This window comes from Vidua macroura, chromosome 22, assembly GCF_024509145.1.
Source record: "Vidua macroura isolate BioBank_ID:100142 chromosome 22, ASM2450914v1, whole genome shotgun sequence".
In the NCBI taxonomy this organism is placed as follows: Eukaryota; Metazoa; Chordata; class Aves; order Passeriformes; family Viduidae; genus Vidua; species Vidua macroura.
In genome coordinates this window covers 5,697,410-5,716,903 of record NC_071592.1, presented here as the reverse complement: position 1 = coordinate 5,716,903, position 19,494 = coordinate 5,697,410, and the positions used below count along the sequence as shown (strand labels likewise).

Here is a 19,494-nt window from a genome sequence, read left to right as displayed (position 1 = left end):
GGCTGTGGGCTGTGGGTAATCCCGGGCTGTGCCGCTGCAGGGGGTCCGGGAGAAGCGACCATGTCTATCGCCGCCTCCAACACCAGCATGAGGGTGCCCGCCGGCTTCCGGAACCTGCTGGAGGGGCTGGCGCGGGAAGTGCTGCGGGAGCAGCCCACCAACGTGGTGGCCTTTGCAGCACAGCACTTCCAAAAGCTGCTGGAGCAGAGGGAGGGTGAGTGGCCTTGCCCAGCACCCACCCCCGCACTGCCATCCCCTGCCCCAGGCCGCATTGCCTGCCCAGCCTGCTCCATCTGCCCATCACCAGGGTGTCAGGCCTGCCCCACGCGTCCCTTGCCGAGGGTGTCAGTCCTGCCCCCTGTGCCCACCATCTACAGCATCAGGCCTCTCCTGTGTGCCCATCACCCAGAGCATCAACCCTGCCCTTGTGCCCATTGCCCGTGGCCTTGCGCCTGCCCCAAATGTCCACCACCGATGGCCATCAGGCCTTCCATTTGTGCCATCACCCAGGATGTTGTGCCTGTCCCATGTCCCCATCACCCGTGGTACCAGGTGCCCATTGCATGTGGCATCAAGCCTCCTCCTTCCCCAGCTGGTGGCACTGACCCGGTGGCGTGGGGAGCCATGCTGGAGGACGACCGTCTCACCTGGCCCCCTTCCAAGGTAGGCTGCCCCCCACTCCAGGCCCCTCCAGACAATCCAGAGGAGCCGGGAGGGGCTCCTGGGTCCCTGGGTCCCTGCTCCCACCCTGTGCCTGCCACTCTTGTGCCACATCATCTAAATTTTATTCTTTCCTCCAGGACCTGAAAGAGGCCAAGGACATGGAGGGGGAGCGGGGAGCAGCAGGCGGTGCAGGCAGCAAGCACAGCTCTGGATCACTGTGATTCAGCCCCAAAATGCTCGGAGAGGAGCCAAAGGGGAGCATGTCCCCATAACCCTAATGAACTGGGACACCTCTCTGGAGATGCAACTGCAGCACTTGCCCTGAATCCCCCATTTCCCACTGTCCAACCCCAAAACCAAAAAAAACCCCTTGGTTCTCCCCTGGCTCCTGCCCTTTTCCCATGGGTGGGTGCTGCACTCCCATCCTGCCCCTACGGTGCTGTTTTAATGAGGAATTTTATTAACGAGGTCCCCGCTGTTATTAGCGTCGATCACCTGAGATTTCTCCCCGAAAAATCCTGGTTTTGGGGCTGAGCTGAGCACGGGATGATATTTTTAGCCTCTATATTTAGGCCCCTGCATCCCTGGAGGTTGGAAGAAACTTCATAACATCCCAGCGTGAAGGAATGATGTGACATTGCTCCTCTCCTACCCCCCTCCATAAGCTGAGATACACCCATGGAATTCTGGGGGGCACGCAAGGGCCCCCCAGTCCTATTCCCACCTGTGAAATTCGTATTTTCTCACACAGTGTAGTTTCAAAATCCCCCCCCAAAAAGTGGGGTTTGCTTCAAAGCCGGCCGCTCTATTTTTGGAGAGGACTGAACCCCCCCATCCGTGCTCACCCCGTTTTTACCCCCTCTTTCCTGTTTTCCATCACCATATGTGGCGCTCGCCCACGGCATGGGGCATGACAGCGGCTCCCCTGGGAAAAACAGGAAGGAGGGATGGGGAAAAAAAGCTGGCGGGGACCCCGTGCCGGGGCTGATGCCAACCAGCTACGCCTTGACCCCCCCTCCAGCACCGCCTCGCCGGCTGCCGGCTCCTGCCTCGGCAGCCGGCAACACTGCCCGCCCAGGGCATCGTTCCAGCATCCAATTCCCTTCTCTTTTAAGGATTTTTTCCCTGTTTTTAAAGGATTTTTTAACACCTCGGTGCCACCATCTCAAACCACGACGGCGGGATGTTCTCAGCAGGTCTCACCAGCTGCACTTCCTGTTCTCCCCTTCCAAAATCTGAGTTGTTTCCTTGGAATTCAAATTTTGGAGGTGCTGGAGCACCTGAAAAAGCATCATCCAGATGAAGGGGTCCAGGGAGGAAAAATGCAGAGCCTGGAACAGGCTCAAAACCCGCCATTAATGATTAGAAATGTTCTGGCATTTCGCGTCCCTCCTCCGCAGCCACAGCCTGCGGGAGACGGCGGCGCTCGGCGGCTCTGCCAGGACCCGGCTGCCACGGATGGAGCAGATTTTGGGGGCTAATTGAGGGACTAATCCTAATTTTGGGGCTAACTTCTCAGACCCATGACAGATGAATCACCCCAAAAACCCTTCCCACTTAACTCGCCCAAAACACCTGGTCTCCTCTCATTGGAGCAGGCAGTGTTGGATCTGGAGGGTCTAAAATCCAGGGAAAAGGATCTCTTCCCATCAAAAATCTCAGCAGAGCTGCCAAGGCTTCTCCTGGAAGCTGCAGCAGGGCTTTCTGGAGCAGAGCTATTCCCACCCCCCACCCCCCCACCCTGGTGTGCTGGTGGGAAGAAGTGACGATGGGAAAGTGGCTCTGGTTGGGAGAGCTGAATGCCAGTGGCTCATAGGGGAATTGGAGGGATGCTTGGGAGCATTTTCCAAGGGGGAATTTGGGTGCCTGGCATGTGCTGGGGCAGGGGTGACCCCCATCGATCTCCAAGTGTGGGTGAAGCAGTTGAGGGAGGTGGCAGTGGTGGGATGTGCCAGGGATGGGGTGGAGTGTGATGGGGAGCAGGGTGTCCTGGGGAGCTGGGGTGTCAGGGGACAAGAGGTGCCACCACCTGCACCCAGCAGGAGTGGCCTTGGAGAAAAGAGATGGAGATGGGATGGAATGGGAACAAGGATGGTGATACAGCAGGGGACAGGGCCAGGGATAAGGGTGATGATGGAGATGGGGATGGGGAGAGGGACAGAGATGATGGGGTTGAAGCTGGGAATGGGGGCGGGAATTGGCATTGTGAAGAGGATGGGGACAAGAAGGGATGGGGATCATGACAGGGATGGTGACAGAGATGGGGACAGGGACAATGGTAGGGATGGAGAAGGTGGTGGAGGTGATGGGGGTGAGGTATGGGATGGGGACAAGGCTGGTGGCAGTGCCTGTTCCAGCACCTGTTCCAGTAGCAGAAGCAATGATGTCAGTGGGACAGGGATGCTAACAGAGATAATGATGATGATGATGATGATGGTGGCAAAGATGAAGGTCAGTGCCACCAGGCCCCCAAGCAGGATGATCCCTGTGAGCAAACTTGGCCAGGGAGCGCCAGCGGGGCCCGACTGTGCGGGTGGCTCGGGGGTGCTGGTGCCCGCCTTGGGGGGGCCAGGCTGTGTTTTGGGGGCTGGCTGGAGCAGCATCGGCGCGGAGCCCGCGGGCGACTTATGCAGTTGCTTAGCAACTCCCAAACCCGGATTAGAGGCGAGCGAGGCAGGCGATGGGGGGGCTGTGGGCTGCAGCCCCCCGCATTGCCCTGGGGGTGCCTCCTGTTCCCCGGGGTGCCCCAGCTCACCCTGCCAGTCCCAGCACCTCGACGTGGTCTGGGGTGGCAGCTGGGTCTGCAGGGAGCACCGAGAGCTGTGAAAATGGCTGGGACTGCAGGTCTGGTTGGAGAACACCCCAAATGTGGGGGGGTCAGATGCTCCTATGAGCGGGAAAGGGACCCCCAGACCCCAGAAGTGGAGCCCACTCCTCTGCTTGGAGCCTGCAGCTGGGCACATCACCCCTGGGGTTCTGCGGGTGCTCGGTGGGATGCTGTGTCCCACCATGCCCACCCTTCCTCACCATCTTCATCCGTGCCATCCTCATCCTCACCCTCCTTCAGGACCAAGTCCTAAGTAGGTCAGGAAGGCTTTTTCACCCTGTGCAAACCAACCCGGGGGGCAAAACCTGCCTCCAGCATCACTGTGGGTCATGTACTCCCCAAAAAATGAACCCATTTCCCCCATTTGCTATAGTTTTGTCCCCCAAAAAACCCTCCACGCCAAAGGCAAGGCTCATCACATCTTGGCTCGCATCCTCTGCATGTGATGTTGTGTTCCACGAAACTCCAAGGCGAGCTGCCGGCTCCTTTAAGTGTTAGGAGGGAGTTGGAGGCTGCAAAATAAAATTGGAGGAGGGAAAATAGAAAAAAAAAATTAAAAAAAAAAAAAAAAGAGGAGAAAGGGAGGAAAAAAAAATAAGGCACCCCTCCTTCCCCCCCAAAAGCCTGGCAGGGGTGTCGGGCTGATAGGCTCGCCCGGAGGAGAGCGCATTACGTAGGCAAGCGGCTCCGCTCAACTTGCCACCTGCGCCGGGAGAGCTGCCGGGGAAGCGAGATCCTGCCGGAGCCCCTCGCCCGCCGCTGGCCGCCCACCCGCCCTCCGCCATGGACTGCTGCAATGTAGGTCCCCTTCCCCCGGTCCCCCCTGCACCCGCTCCTAACTTTGGTCCGTTAGCACTGCTCTGGGCTGGGGGCGGCCGGGGGGTTTGGGGTGGTGGGGGCGGGGGGTGCGATGGGTGCTGCACCCGCCAAGAGTCATCCAACTCCGCGACCCCCAGCGCTGCTGCAGCCCCCCCAGCCCCTTCTTCTCCCCAGCCCTCCCCAAATCCCCTCTCCTGCCTCACACCAGTTCGGAATCCATCCCACCGGGGCTACAGCACGGCCAGCATCCTGCACCCCACAGCCCACTGAGGAAACCCCCCCGTCCTCGAATCCAGCTTTTATTTAGCTTTTTCTTCCCCCCGCCCCACAATTGCTCTACAGGTGGGATCGGGGGCTCTGTATGGATAAAGGGCTTAATTGGGATTGCACCCCTCTCTCCTCACCCGAGGGTGAGCTCTCCTCCCTCCTGGCCACCAGCCGGCTTGGGGAGAAAACCACATCCTTTTCCTCTTTCTCCCTGATCCCCTGACTTTTCCTGCCCCTTTCCCCCTTTTCCTGCCCTTTTCCCTTTTTTTTCCCCCCCCCCTTTTCCCACTTTCCCCCCCCGTTTTCCCCCGCCTGCTAAGACAGCAGCACAGGGAAAAGCCCCCATCTCTCCTCCTGGGCACCTCCAGAGAGGCAAAGCCCACCCTGGATATAGGATTTATCCTGCCTGGATATAGGATTTCTCCCTTATGTATAGGACTTTTTCCCTCATATGTAGGATTTCTCCTTCTGAATATTGGATTTCTCCCCTAGATACAAGTTTTCATCAGCTCCATAGAGGTTTTCCCCCCATGGATATAGTGTTTTTCCACTGGATATGAGATTTTTCTTGTGAATATAGGATATAGGATATGGCCCCCTGTTTATGGGTTTTCTTCCTTGAATATAGGATATCTCCCCCGGATATAGGAATTTTTCTCCTGAATAGGTTTTTCGTAGTTATATACAAGATTTCTCAACTTGGATACAGGTTTCTGCCACCTGTATGTATGATTTCTCCCCTGAATATAGGATTTCTCCCCTGGATATAGGAAATACCCCTGCATATATAGATTTCCTCCACCTGTATATGGTATTTCTCCCCTGGATATAGGATTTCCTCTCTCCTAATATAGGATTTCTCTCTTGGATATAGGATTTCTCTCCTGGATATAGGATATGCCCCTCCATGTATAGATTTTCTCCCTTGACTATACGATTCCCTTCTCCAGATATAGTATTTCTCCCCTGGATATAGGTTTCTCTCACCTGTATATAGGATTTCTCCCCTGGATATAGGTTGTTCTCCTCCACCTCTGCATATATAGGATATCTTTCCTGACTATAGGCTTTCTTTCCTAGATATAGGATTTCCTTCCCCTGGCTATAGGATTTCTCCCCTGGCTATAGGATTTCTAGCCCTGGCTATAACATTTCCACCCTGGACATATCATTTCCACCTTGGACCTCTCCTCACCTTTCACAATGGTAAAACAACACGAGCAACTTTGTGGAGCCATGGCAGCCTCCAACGGGGTGATCTTCCTCCCCCCGGAATCTACAGCTTCCAAATAAGCCCCCCAAAACTCCTTTAAGTCCTTTCAAGTGCTCGTGGGGCAACACAAAGGCTTCACCCCCACCCACAGCTGCTGGCACTGGATCATCCAATGCCAGCTCATTTCCACCTCATTTCATTTTCCCATGTTTTTCTTTTTTTCCTGTTGAACTTGGTGCTGAGTCCAACTGCTCTGGTGGGATGTGGCAGGAGGGCAATGGGTTACAGTGATTTGTCCTTGGCAGGGCTTTTCCTCTCTTCTGGTGTCACTGCTTTCCCAAATTTCCTGGTGTTTTCAACCAAAGCCCTGAAGAGGGATGCAGGAGGATGCAACAGGCTATGAGGAAAGGGGAAACTGAGGCATGACCAGCTCATTTTGTGCAGGGTGGCCATCAGCCCCCTGCCAAAAATACCCGCCAGAACCCATCTTCTGCTCCCATGGATTCTCTTCTCGCTGCATCATAACCCTGGCTGGAGTCTGGCTTCCTGCAGCTGTGTGGTCCAGGGTGGGATTTAGGGATGAGTGGGAGGTGAAGCATCTTCCCCCGCCTGCAGCTTTGGTTGCCATTTCCCCGAGAACCTGCAAGGGACCCTCATTTTTAGCAAAACCCCTCATTTTTAGCAAAGGAGCCTATTTTTTAATAAGTAAACCTAATTTTTAGAACAGGGGCTCATTTAAGACCTTCTTGAACGGATTCAATTGGGGAGGGGGCTGCGCTGTTTGAGGTCCCACCAGCTGTAACCCTGCCATTGCCACCATCAGGAGGGAGCCTGCACAAAGCTGGACGAGGACATCCTGGACATCCCTTTGGACGATCCTGATGCCAACGCGGCAGCTGCCAAGATCCAGGCTAGTTTCCGTGGCCATATGACCCGCAAGAAGATCAAAGGGGGTGAGATCGATCGGAAAACCAAGGACGCCGAGTGCGCCAACAGCACCCGCGGCGGCGACCTCCGCAACGGCGACTAGGTACACCCCAAATCCCGCTTCTTCCCCCCAAAACTGGGTCATTTCTACAAGGAAGCTCCTCTGAGTGTCCTTTGCTCTGTTGATTTGGGATGGAGCATCCTTCCCCAAGCTGATTTGGGATGGAGCATCCTTCCCTGCAGAGATTTGGGACGGAGCATTCTGCTCTGCGCAGATATGGGATGGAGCGTTCTTCCCTGCGCAGATTTGGGATGGAGCAACCTTCCCCGCACTGGTTCAGGGTGGAGAAGGGGTTTTTCCTCCCAGGAGATGGAAACACACAGGCAGGCAGCCCCTGCCTTGCCCTAAATTTGGGTGCGCGCCGTAGTAGTTGGGAAGGATGGGAAGTAGGATGGGAAGGCGCAGCCCTAGATTTGGATTGAATCTCTCCCTTAGCAACACCACCCCGAGCGCCTCGCCTCAGCACATGCTATTTTTAAAAGCCTGTGTCACAGTCTCCTGGCAGGAAAAGGTAAATTTAAAAAGCGCCCACGGTGCCGAGGCCGCGTGGCATTGGAGCCCGGGTGGTGGCTGCGCCGTGCCCTGCGCCGTGCCCTGCGCCGTGCCGGTGCCGGTGCCGTGAGCGCGGGATGGCCCCGGATACCGGCGGGGCTGGTCCGGGGTTAGCGGCGCGGAGGGCGTGCTGCCGGCTCGGCCACGTGAGTGTGGCGGGGCTGGTGGAGATGCGGCTGGCATGAGACTGGGATGCAGCTGGGATGGAGCTGGGATGCAGTGAGGATGGACTAGGAATGCAGTGGGGATTTAGCGCAGATAGAGTGGGGAGGAACTGAAGATGCAGCGGGAATGCAGCGGGGAGGAAGAGAAGGATGCAGTGAGGATGCAGTGGTGATTGAACAAGGCTGCAGTGGGAAGGAACTGAGGATGCAGTGGGGATGGAACTGGAGCTCAGCTGGGACACAGTGGGTATGAACAGAGGGTACAGTGGGAACAGAACTGAGACGTGGTGGGGAAGCAATGGGGATGCAGTGAGAATGCACTGGAGATTCAGTGAAAATGCAGTGAGCATGCACTGAGGATGGAGAGGGAATTCAGTGGGGCTGGGATGAGAATGAACTGAGGATGCAGTGGGGATTTTGTGAAGATCCAGTAGAGACAATGTGGAAACACAGTGGAGCTGCAAAGGGGATGCAGTAAGGATGTGTGGGGATGAACTGGGGATGCAGTGGGGAAGAAACAGAGATTCAGTGGGAACGAATTGAAGATGCAGTGGGGATTCAATGGGGCTGCAGTGAGGATTGAGCAAGCATGCACTGGGGCTGCACTGGGGCTGCAGTGAGGATGTCACAGGACTGCAGTGGGGAGGCAACTGCCAAGTGCAGGTGCAGTGCAGCTTCTTAGGGCCCAGAGGTTCCTTTGGGATGCCTTGTTAGGGGGGCTGAGCAGGTTGGCAGCAGGGGAGCCAGGTTCCTCTCCTTCCGCCACCGTGCTCTGCCTAGGGGGGTGCAGGCAGAGGTCCCCCCAGGTTCCTGGGCTGGGTGAGGGCAGAGTGGGCAGCAGTGGAGGCAGGGCAAGGGTGCAGGCAGGGTGTGGGCGGGCTGCAAGTAGAGCATGGGCAGGGTGTGGGCAGGGGGAGGGCATGGAGAGGGTGCAGGCTGCAGGAGCAGCACGTGAGCAGGGTGCAGGCAGGGTGCGGGCAGGGCACAGGGTACAGGCAGGGTGAAGGGTGCAGAGAGCACTAAAGGTGCAGAAAGGGCACGGGGTACAAATAAGGCTCAGGGTTTGGGGTACAGGCAGGGTGCAGGGTGCAGGCAGGGTGCAGGGTTCGGGGTACAGGCAGGCACAGGGTGCAGGCAGGCACAGGGTGCAGAGAGCATTAAAGGTGCAGAAAGGGCACAGGGTACAAATAAGGCTCAGGGTTCAGGGTGCAGGCAGGGTGCAGGGTGCAGGCAGGGTGCAGCATGCAGGCAGGCACAGGGTGCAGAGTGCAGGCAGGGTGCAGGGTGCAGGGTGCAGGCAGGCACAGGGTGCAGAGAGTATTAAAGGTGCAGAAAGGGCACAGGGTACAAATAAGGCTCAGGGTACAGGCAGGGTGCAGGGTGCAGGCAGGCACAGGGTGCAGAGTGCAGGCAGGGTGCAGGGTGCAGGGTGCAGGGTGCAGGGTGCAGGCAGGCACAGGGTGCAGAGTGCAGGCAGGGTGCAGGGTGCAGGGTGCAGGGTGCAGGCAGGCACAGGGTGCAGAGTGCAGGCAGGGTGCAGGGTGCAGGGTGCAGGGTGCAGGGTGCAGGCAGGCACAGGGTGCAAAGAACACTAAGGGTGCAGGCAGGGCACAGGGTACAGGCAAGGCTCAGGGTGCAGGGTACAGGCAGGGCCAGCCCAGGCTGACCACTTGCTCTCTCCTTGCTTGCAGGGGCCACCAGCTGCTCATCGGAAACCCCTCGCCACCGACTCCCTCCCACCGCCGCCCGCCGAGGCCCAGGAGCCCCTGCTTCACCCCCTGCCCCCCGCATGCATCCCCCGGGGTCCCCCCACAGCCAGGCCCTGCCCCTGTCCCTGGCTGCCCCCCCCGACCCCAGACACCCCCCGGCCCAATAAACGCCCCTGCCAGAGCCCCGGCCTGTCCTCGGTGCCTTTTGATGTCAGCGGCAGAGCGGTGAGGTCACAGCGGGCAGGGGTGGGAGGGGTGTGGGGCAGGTGGTGCCCAGCAGGGATCTCCCATGTGTACGTGCAGCATCGTACCGGCACCTGTGACATCACTGCCACGCGTGTGACAGCTGGCGTGACATCACACTGGTGCTCCGGGTGTGGTGTGACATCACTCATGGGTGGGACATGACTTGTGAGGTGCTGGCATGAGATGGGTGGTGATGTCACTACTGGACAAGTGACAGCTGCTGTGACACCAGGCAGGTGTGTGTGACATCACTGCTGGATGTGTGACATCATACAGGTGTGTGTGACATCACTGCTGGATGTGTGACACCAGGCAGGTGTGTGTGACATCACTGCTGGATGTGTGACATCATACAGGTGTGTGTGACATCACTGCTGGATATGTGACACCATACAGGTGTGTGTGACATCACTGCTGGATGTGTGACACCAGGCAGGTGTGTGTGACATCACTGCTGGATGTGTGACACCAGGCAGGTGTGTGTGATGGCTGGAGTGACATCATTCCACTGTGTGATGTCACTACTAGGCATGACTGTGGGTGTGACATCATACAGGCACGTGTCACATCACCGCTGCTGCGTGATGGTAAGTGTGACATCATGCAGGCACACATGACATCCCTGATGGACATGTGACATGCCTGTATGGCATCACGCAGGCATCAGTCCGATGCTGTGATGTCACACACTCATTGCAGCATCACACCTCCTGACACAGGGAGTGACATCATGGTCACGGGGTGTGACAACACGTGCATCATGATGTCACCTCACCCTGAGGACCTTAGCTGGTGCACTGTGACATCACCCTGCCCTATGACATCACCCAGAAGGTCGTGGGACATCCCTCCCCACCTTGAAATCCACACAAACTCACCCAAAGCACCGGTGCTGGGCAGCGCTGCAGCTTTTAATCAGAAATCCCCTAAAAAAGTGTGTGTGTGTATGTCCCTGTCACCACCCCCCCACTTAAAATGCTCTTTTATGAAAAATCCCTCATTTCACCTGGTATATAGATATAGAAAAAAAAAAATAATAAGAAGGGGACCCCCCTGAGGCAGGGCTGGGGCTGGTTTGGGGGTGATATTCATGGGGAGACTCGGTCCCTCCAAACCCAGAGAGCCCCTGCACCCATTAAACACCCCCACGATGAGTCCAGCTGCTCGAGGCATCTGTTAAAAAGAAAAAGAAACCCAAAAAGGGACAAAAACCACCCCAGGAAACAGGGAGTGGGATGGGCTGGCTATGGGCACCCCTGTTTTGTTGGGGGGGTGCTCACACCAAGGAGCCAGCTCGGCTCTGCGCTGGCACCATGACTGGAACGGCACCTGCTCGTGCCAGGCTGGAGGGGGGCAACGGCCCCACGGGAGCGGCGGCTGGATCCTGGCGGCGCCGGGAGGTCCCGTTAACGGCGGGGGGTGAGAGGCTGGGGGGCCGCCCCCCTCCCCGGGGCGGGGGTCCCCGGTAGCTGCCGGTGGTGGTGAGGATGGAGGCGGTGTCGGAGGGGGCTCTGGCCCCGTAGGCTTGCCGGGTGCCGGCGATGGAGGACAGGGTGCTGGTTTTGGACATGGTGTCTGAGGCCGGCCTCCTTGCCCACGACGGGGTTTTGGGTGCCACGGCGTCTTCCCTGCCAGGAGGGGAGAGCGTCAGAGAGATCAGCTCTGGGAACCCTCCCATGCCCCTCCACAGCGTACTCTCCCTGAGCAATGAGGTTGTGCAGACATCCTGGACCCCCAAACAGAGGGACAAAAGGGGAAGGGGAAAACAGAGATGGAAAATGCCCTCGTTAACTCTGAAAACCCATGACAACTGCCCAGAGGTGGAAACTTTCTTCCTGATTGTTACCTCTGGAGCATACTGATGACTGGCCAGAGATGAAGAACTCCTCCCCACTATTAACTCTGAACCTGAGAAATGACGGGCCAGAGGTGGAAACGCCCTCCTCACCCGTTAACCCTGAAACCCAATGATGATTTGAACCCCCTCCACAGGAAGAGAGACTCACTTGATCTCATTGGCTCCCTCCTCCTGGCTGTCACGTTTTTTCCTCCTGTAGCCAACAAGCTTCTGGGCAAAGAAGATGATGGTGGCAAGGGCACCCAGGGAGCCCAGCACGGCGCCGGCAATCACAGCTTTGGTGCTTGCTGCCAGAGAGAGACAGAGATTCCCTTATTGCCTTATTCCCACAGGGACCTCGTCGGGACTGTGTCCCCCTCCCTGACCCTGTGGACACATACTCACTTGAGTGTACCTCCAGGACAATGCTGCAGTTCTTAGAACCTGCTTGGTTTTCAGCCCTGCAGACGTAGACCCCCGACATTTCCAGGGAGAGGTTGGTCAGCTTGAGGGTGCCCTTGGCCCGGTCTGCAGGTGAGAAATTTGGGTGCTGCCTCACAGCCACTCCTACACTCTCCAACTCCTCATGCAGGAGGAGTTAAGGAGTGGTTAACTTGAGGAGTGGTTAAGGGGATGAAGCCAAAGAATCCCTCAGCTGAACCTTCCCAGGATATTCCAGCCCTACCACCCACCCCACTCCCCAGCCCCACACCAGTGCCACCTTACCCTGGGCAGGGGGAAAGAAGACCTGCAGGGTGGGCGGCTGGCGCTGCCACTGGTACATGGGCGAGGGTTTCCCCTTCTTGGAGGAGCAGCTCAAGGTCACGTTGGCCCCCACGACGGCGGTGCCGTGCAGTTGGCAGGTGGGGGCGGCCGGTGGCACTGTGGGCACAGATGTGAGTGCTGAGGGGCACCATGGGGAGGCCCAAGGGAGCCGGGGTGACTGGTGGAGCCTTACCCAGGACGGTGAGGTTGATGAGGCCGATGTTCTTGTGCAACTTGATGGAGTCATCCACCACGTTGACGGTGCACATGTACTGACCCGAGTCTTGCTCCCGGGTGGCATTGATGAACACCGAGATGTTGTGGGTGAAGATGGGGTGCAGGAACCCCACGCGGGACTTCAGATCTGTCTCTTCCACCTTCACCACCCCGCCTATGTATGACAGGATCTGCACAGGGAAAAAACACATGCTTTTGCTTCCAGATAGTGCTGCTGGAGAGAAAAGCCCCCCAAATCTCAAATTTTGTAGAGCAGTGGTTGCTGCGTAAGCCCCCTCCTGCCTGGGGAACTGCAGGCAGCTCCCCACCACAGCCACAAATACCCCTGGCATGGGCACTATGAGCAACTGTCCCATCATGAGCATCTCCCCATCAGCAGCAGCACAAGTGGTGCCCCCATTGTGGACATTTTCCCATTGTAGGCACCATGGGCATTTTCCAAGGACATCTCCCCACCATGGGTATCTCCCCATCGTGAGCACAACAAGCACCTTCCTATTGCAGGCACGCTGGGCGTGACCCCAGTGTGGGCATCTCCCCTCATGGGCACAATGAGCATCTCCCCACTGTAGGCACCTCCTGACCATGAGGACCACACTCATCTCCCCACTGTAAGCTTTTCGCACTGTGGACACCACAAACACCTCCCCATCTTGGGTCTCCCCATCTCGGCCCTCTCCCCATCTTGTGTCTTTCCCCTCCGTGGGCACCACAAGCACCTTCCTGCTGCAGGCACTGTGGGCATGACCTCATCATGGGCATCTACACATCGCCATGAGCACCCCCATCAAGGACACCCCCCCATGGTGGGCACCATGAGATTCCCCATGGTGGACACCACCCCATCACGGGCACTACAAGCAGCTCTCCATGGGTATGGGGATGGCACCACGGGTATGTCCTCATCATGGGCACCATGAGCATATCCCCCATGGTGGTCACCTGCCCATGGTGGGCGGCATGATCTTCACCCCATCATGGGCCAACTGTCCACCGTGGGCACCACAAGCCTGCCCCCACTGTGGGAACCACACGCATCTCCCCATGGGCACATCCCCACCATGAGCATCTCCCCTTTGTGGGCATCTCCCCATCATGGGCGCCACATCCTTACCATCGACACGCATTGTGGGCCACCATGAGCTCCCCCCCATCATGGGCACTTACCCATTGTGGGCATCTTCCCTGCATGGGCACCATGAGCGTCATCCCATCATGAGCATCACATGGTGGGCACCATGAGCTTCCTTCCATCATGGCCACCTCATCATCATGGGCACCCTTCCACCACAGGCACTGTGGCCACTACCTCATGGTGGGCACCATAATCTTCCCCCCACCATGGGCACCACCCCCTCCATGGTCACCTCCCAGCTTGGCCCCTCCATCTCCAGTCCTGCAGCCCCTGCCCTCTTCTCACCTGGAAGGGACCAGGATTCTTGTTCAGCATCCAGGTGATGTAGGGCTCGTTCTGGGAGTGGCTGGTGTACCAGGCAGGCAGCACCGCCTGCTGCCCCTCCACGGACAGCACCAGGCTCGTCCCCACATGCACCTCCAGCACGGCCAAGGAGACACCTGCCCGTGGGAGAGGGAAGAAACCAGGAAATGACTCAACCCCAGGTGCTACTACTCTCCACAAAACCTCACTGACTGTGGGAAAAAACCCCATTCCCAAGACAAAAACAACAATCCCAGGTTATCACCAGGAAGCTGAGCCAAGAGAACATTTTGCCTCCTTCCCTGCCACAGGAAGGGCTTTCCGCCTGCTCCAGAGGATGCAGGACATAGCTGCTCCCTCCCCTCCCAGCTTCCACCCCACACTCAGCTTGGGAATTCCTAAGGTCCAAGTCACCCTTCCCAGGAGACAGCCAACTCCAGCAGGCAGACACCCCCCTTAGCTCAGTATTGGGGTACACCCAGCCTCCCATGATCCCGTGGGATTTATTTGTAGGGCTCCCCCCATATGCACCCCACAAGCCTTTCCCAGCATCCCAGTATCCCCCATTTTTGCTGCCAGCACTAAATTGGGATTATCCATGAGTGGCTTCCTCTGGTGCCCCATCTCATTTGACCCCAAATATCCCATCCCATGTCCCCTGCATCCCAGCATCCCCCCAAGTCCCACTGGGAGGAGGCGATGGGGCAAGAGTGGTACCACGGACCGGAGAGGGATGCTCAGCTCCTGGGGGAAGATCATTCCCCAGCTTTGCCCATAAGGCTCAGCCAGAAAATTAATTGGCTCAGGCAAGGCTGGGTTTGTGCTGGGGCTGTTTTTCCCAGGGGAACATCACCGAGGCCCTGCATCCCAGCAGCTCCATCCCTGCATCCACCCATCGATCCGTGACCCCGGCTGGCCCTGCTCCTGCCAGCCCCCAGGGATGCCTCACATCGGGATGCAGGGGGGAAAGGATGATGCTACCCCGTCATCCCAAATCCTCACTTTGCAGGGAAAAACCCCTGGGTTTGAAGGATTTCAGGAGCTTTCAATAACCTCGCACTTTTCCCTAAGAGCTCAGATGTTTTAATTGGATTTTTTCAGGGTGGGAAGAGGAAAACAAGGCACTGGGGGGTATTTTTAGCCTCCTCCCTCATCCGTTCATTCCCCCTCCTGGCAAGGCATTGGTGCCATTTCCGGATGGAGCCTTCCAGCTCCAGGCAGGAAACTCTGCTCCGGCTGATAAGTCTTCTCAGGAATTAAAAAAAAATAATTACATTTCCTTTCTCTGGTGAAAAACTGGGAGAAATAAGGCCCAGTCTGGTGAGGATGCGTAAAAATAGCTCACCCGGGCTAAGAACATAAACCTTTAAATCCTGGAGGGTTTGGGGGGGGGAGATGCTGGAGGCGCCTGCAGGTCCCAAATCATTGATAATATTATTTATTAATTATACACAGCTGTGGTATCACATCCAATAGAGAGTATGGAAAAATAATGGCAATTATAGTGTATTTATATGTAATTATACAGATAATTGTATTAAATTTAGAGAAAGTGGAAAGAAATATGGGATGGCGACTCATTAAATTGGAATTTCCAGAACAAAATAGATCATTGAGAACATATAATTTATAATAGTTATAAATATAGGTATATATTTGTAAGAATAGGGATAATAGTGGGGATGTGAGAGTGATAATAGTGCTCAGAATAATGAGAGTAATGATCAAAGTGAGAATAATAATTATAAAAGTGGGAATAATAGTGATAAAAGTGATATTAATAATGATAATAATAATGGAAATCGTGATTATAATAATTATAACAATTATTCCAATAGAAGAATGATGACAGTCATAATAATTATAATACTGATAATAATAAAAATAGAAATAATAATAATAAAAATAGAAATAATAACAATAACAATAATAACAATAATAACAACAATAATAATAATAATAATAATAATAATAATATTCATTAGTTATGCAGATGGCACAGCCCCTAAACCTCCCTACATTCCCAAAAACTGGGAAAAATCCAGGTGTTTTCAGCCCAGATCCTCCATCATTATAAAAGTGTGTTAAATTGGGATAATCTTGAAGAAAATAAATTATATTCAATAATTGTATTGTAACTTCTATTAGAAATATTAGAGATAACAGGTAATAGACCTTGTTGAAGAATTATAATTGTAACTTAATAAAAATAATTGTAACAGTTATAATAGTTATAATAACAAATAAAACAGTGATTATAATGATAATAGTAATAAAAGAGTGATAATAAGTATAATGATGATAACGATTATAATAATAAAATATTATTAATAATATAGTTCATTAATGATTCAGATGGCATCGATAAATGACTCCACAGCTTCTACACCCCTGTGCATTCCCAACAGCTGGGAAAATTCAGGTTTTTCATCCTGCCTCCTCCATCAGCATCATTTTTTGGGCACAAAAAGGTGCTGGGCCAAAGGCTGCTGGGGATTCCTGGGGAAAGCCAGGCTCCAGAGAGGGAAAAGATGTTCTGGCACCAGCCAGAGGATTCCCATCACACCCCAAGGCATTAAAACAGCCCCGTGTGCCTCAAAGCTGCTCCAGGCACTGCAAACTGGGGTGTGTTAACCCTGAAACCTAATGATGAGCACGTTAATTATGTTAATTGTGCTCTGGGGCTGCAGCTTTGCTCTGTCATCCTTAAAACTCCTGCGGCAACGGGAGATCCCAGCTCCATCATCTCCCCTCCAGTGTATCGGGGAGAGGGAGATGGATCCAGATCTGAAGGCTGCTCGCTCCCCAGAATCCCCTTCTTCTTGCAGAATTCACCCCAATTCCTCATCTCAGACAGATGTGACCCAAAAAAGGCCGGTGGGGCTGGGTTTGGAGCTGCAGGCACGGGACCGAACCCCCTGGCACAGCTCTGGCTTTGGCCACCTCGACGCTCCAAATCCTCTAATGCTTTAACCAGATCGAAAAAATTAAGCTGCTCGTGGTGTTCATACACATCCAGAGGGGCCTGGGGCCCTCAGCCCCTCCCGCCTGCTCTTTGGGCTCAAAACCTGGATTTTTATCCAGCTGCCCTGAGCTAAACACCTGCCCGGGTGTTTTCCCCCCGCCCCAGCCCATCTGCTGGGATTTTTTTTGCATATGGAAAAACAGAATAGACTTAAATTTACCTTTAAAAATAGCTATAATTTTCCCCTCTATGGAATAAATACCTTACAAAAGCATTCTAAAATACTTTAAATTTTCCCGTGACAAAAAATTTAAAAATGGCTTTAAATTTCCCTTTGAATTTATTCCCTATGGAAAAAAAAAAAATCACCTTTAAATCCCTGCAATCTTAACATTAATCCCTGAGCTGATATCAATCACCCTATCCTCATCTAAAATTGCATCCTTTCACCCTCCAAAAAAAGCTGTTTCCTGGCTCTGGCACACCCTGAACCCCCAAAAAAGCAAAGGCCCCCTCCAGCCCCCTCCCCGAGTCTCTAAACCATTAATGTATGGGGAATTAAATCCCGGAGGCAGTTGGGGTTTGATGACCCCGGCTGATAGGATTAAGGCGCTGGAGTCATGTGAAACCCAGACCCAAATTAAATCCCAAAAGACCAAGCTTGGGATTTAAAATACACAGCGGGAATCTGGCCGGAAAAGGGACCCTTGAAAAAGCTTGGAAAAAGGTCAAGGAGCATCTCAGCACTGCAACGCAGGCAGTCGCCTTCCCTTTTTTAAAATTATTTTTGGGGAATTTTTTCCTTTTCTTCCCTTAACTTTGACTATTTATAAACGGGCAGATAGGAGATGCCGGGCTGCGGAGCAGTGTCCGTTGGGAAAATCCACAGCGGCATTTCTCACGACCCCGGGGGCGGGGGGGGCAGAAAGTGCCCTATCCTCCAGAGAGACCAAATTTGGGGAAAAAAAATTAAATAATGCAATAATCATATGTGACTTTGCTATAGATGGAAACGAGCTTCACCCCTGGTGTGGGAGGGAGAGGCGGAGATGGGATGGGATGGGCAGGGGATGAGATTGGGATGGGATTGAGGAAGGGATTGGGGTTGGGATTGGGGATGGGACGGGATAGGGACTGGGAAGAAAACAAGGATGGCAAATATCCCTCATTTTGCTTTTCCTCATCACAATCCCATGAGGATCCCACGGGATGAGGAAGGATTGCTTGAAAGCAAAACTAAAGGAAAAAAAAAACCACATATTTGGGGTTCAAAAGGGTCTTTTTGCTGCATTTTTGAGCTGTCAGTGCCTGTGATGTCACATCCCAGGGCTCAAGCTTTTGGGCTTTTGTCACATCCCAGGGCTCAAGCTGATTTTTTTTGTGGGAATCTATCATGATTCCATGCAAAAAACACCATCGGGATGCGACAAAGGAGCGCCCTGGTGGGATTTGAGGGCTGAGTGACCCCCATGCCTCATACAAACATGTTTTAATTAACTTTTATCAAGGAAGAAAACCTTCAAGGAGGAACAAATGGCGTCTCCAGGACCCCCACCCAGTGTTCTGATGGAAGGAAATGCTGCTGCCATTGTTTTTGGGGCCGTTTCCTTTCCCCAAAGGCCTCTCCTTCGCTGGGAACGCCAAAGGATGTTTCCTTTTGGAGCAATTGTGGCAGTTCCAAAAAAATTCAAGTAAGGTGGGAAATTAGGGGTGGAAAAAGGGAAAAACCCATGGACAGAGAAGCATTGAGATCCTTAACCTCAAAAGCAGCTGGGATGGCTGTGCAGCACCAGTAAACAAGGGAAAACAAATGGATTTTTTCCTGCCCAGTGCCACACAGGGAGGTGAACTGTGCACCCTCACTTCGGAGTCCCTGGTGTGTCCCCCTATGGGGGTACATCGGGTTTGGGGGTGCTGGAAGTGACTGCTTGGCAGCTCCAAGTTACAAATGGCTTTTCCTGGGAAGACTCAGATTTTCTCCACTCCGAGCACTCCTAAAGGGGGTGGGGGGTGAATCTCTTTCGCCCCCCCTTCCCCCGCCAACCTGCCTGCTGGGGTAGGGGACTGGGGGCACAGAGAGAGGTGGGTGCTGTAACCCCCGCCCCTGGTAGCCCATGGTCCTTCCCGGTGCCACCCTAGAGCTTCCCAGGTCCTGCCTGGCGGTGCCGGGCTCCCGGGTGTCTTGCCCGGTGCCTCCAGCTGCTCCCACACCCTGCCCGGTGACCCCTCGGAATCTCCGGGTCCTGCCCGATGCCCTCCCAAAAAGCTCTCGCTCGTCCTACCCGGTTCATCCCGCTTTTCCCGAGTCCCGCCGGGCGCACCCCCGGTACCACCGCGTCCTGCCCCGTACCCGCCGCGCTACCTCGCGTCCTGAGCGGCTCCCCCGATCCCCCCGCGCCTCCCCGGGTGCAGCCGCCAGCACCGCCGGACCTTGCCGGCTGCACCCCGAAAGCTCTCCCGCGTCCTGCCCGGCATCCCCCGGTCCCCCGCATCTCATCGGGTGCCCTCCCGGTACCCCCGGGTCCCGCTCGGTGCCCTCCCTCGGTCCCCCGCGCCGTCCCCCCGGAGCCCCCCGGGTGCCCGGGGCTCACCCAGCAGCGCCGCCAGCGCCAGCGCCGCCCGCCGCAGCGCGCCCATGGCCGGAGCCGCCGCCGCAGCAGGTGCCGGGGGGGCCGGGGCAGCGGGGGCGGGCCCGCGCAGGTGGGGGCGGGCCCCAGCCCACCACACCCCGCGGGGGTGTCCCGCCCCCGGCACTGAGCCCCCCCAGGGGCCCAGCCCAGCCCTCCCCCCCGAGCGCGCGGTTA

At 55.3% G+C, this 19,494-nt stretch overlaps 2 protein-coding genes across 2 annotated transcripts; one reads left to right on the top strand and one right to left on the bottom strand.

The window, feature by feature from the left end:
- The first annotated feature begins 6 nt into the window (after positions 1–6).
- Positions 7–9,384, top strand: LOC128817936 (sperm surface protein Sp17-like). The gene is made up of 6 exons (XM_053996841.1): positions 7–214; positions 593–663; positions 801–881; positions 4,139–4,288; positions 6,613–6,819; positions 9,185–9,384. Exons 1-5 carry the CDS (start codon positions 61–63, stop codon positions 6,817–6,819), a joined length of 663 nt encoding a protein of 220 aa, XP_053852816.1. The 5' UTR covers positions 7–60; the 3' UTR covers positions 9,185–9,384.
- Positions 9,385–10,340: 956 nt separating this feature from the next.
- Positions 10,341–19,329, bottom strand: LOC128817992 (endothelial cell-selective adhesion molecule-like). The gene is made up of 7 exons (XM_053996955.1): positions 19,282–19,329; positions 13,708–13,862; positions 12,244–12,457; positions 12,012–12,167; positions 11,691–11,813; positions 11,455–11,593; positions 10,341–11,076 (listed from the first exon to the last, which is right to left on the bottom strand). The coding sequence occupies exons 1-7, from the start codon at positions 19,325–19,327 to the stop codon at positions 10,725–10,727; spliced, it is 1,185 nt and encodes a 394-aa protein (XP_053852930.1). The 5' UTR covers positions 19,328–19,329; the 3' UTR covers positions 10,341–10,724.
- Between the last annotated feature and the right edge of the window lie 165 nt (positions 19,330–19,494).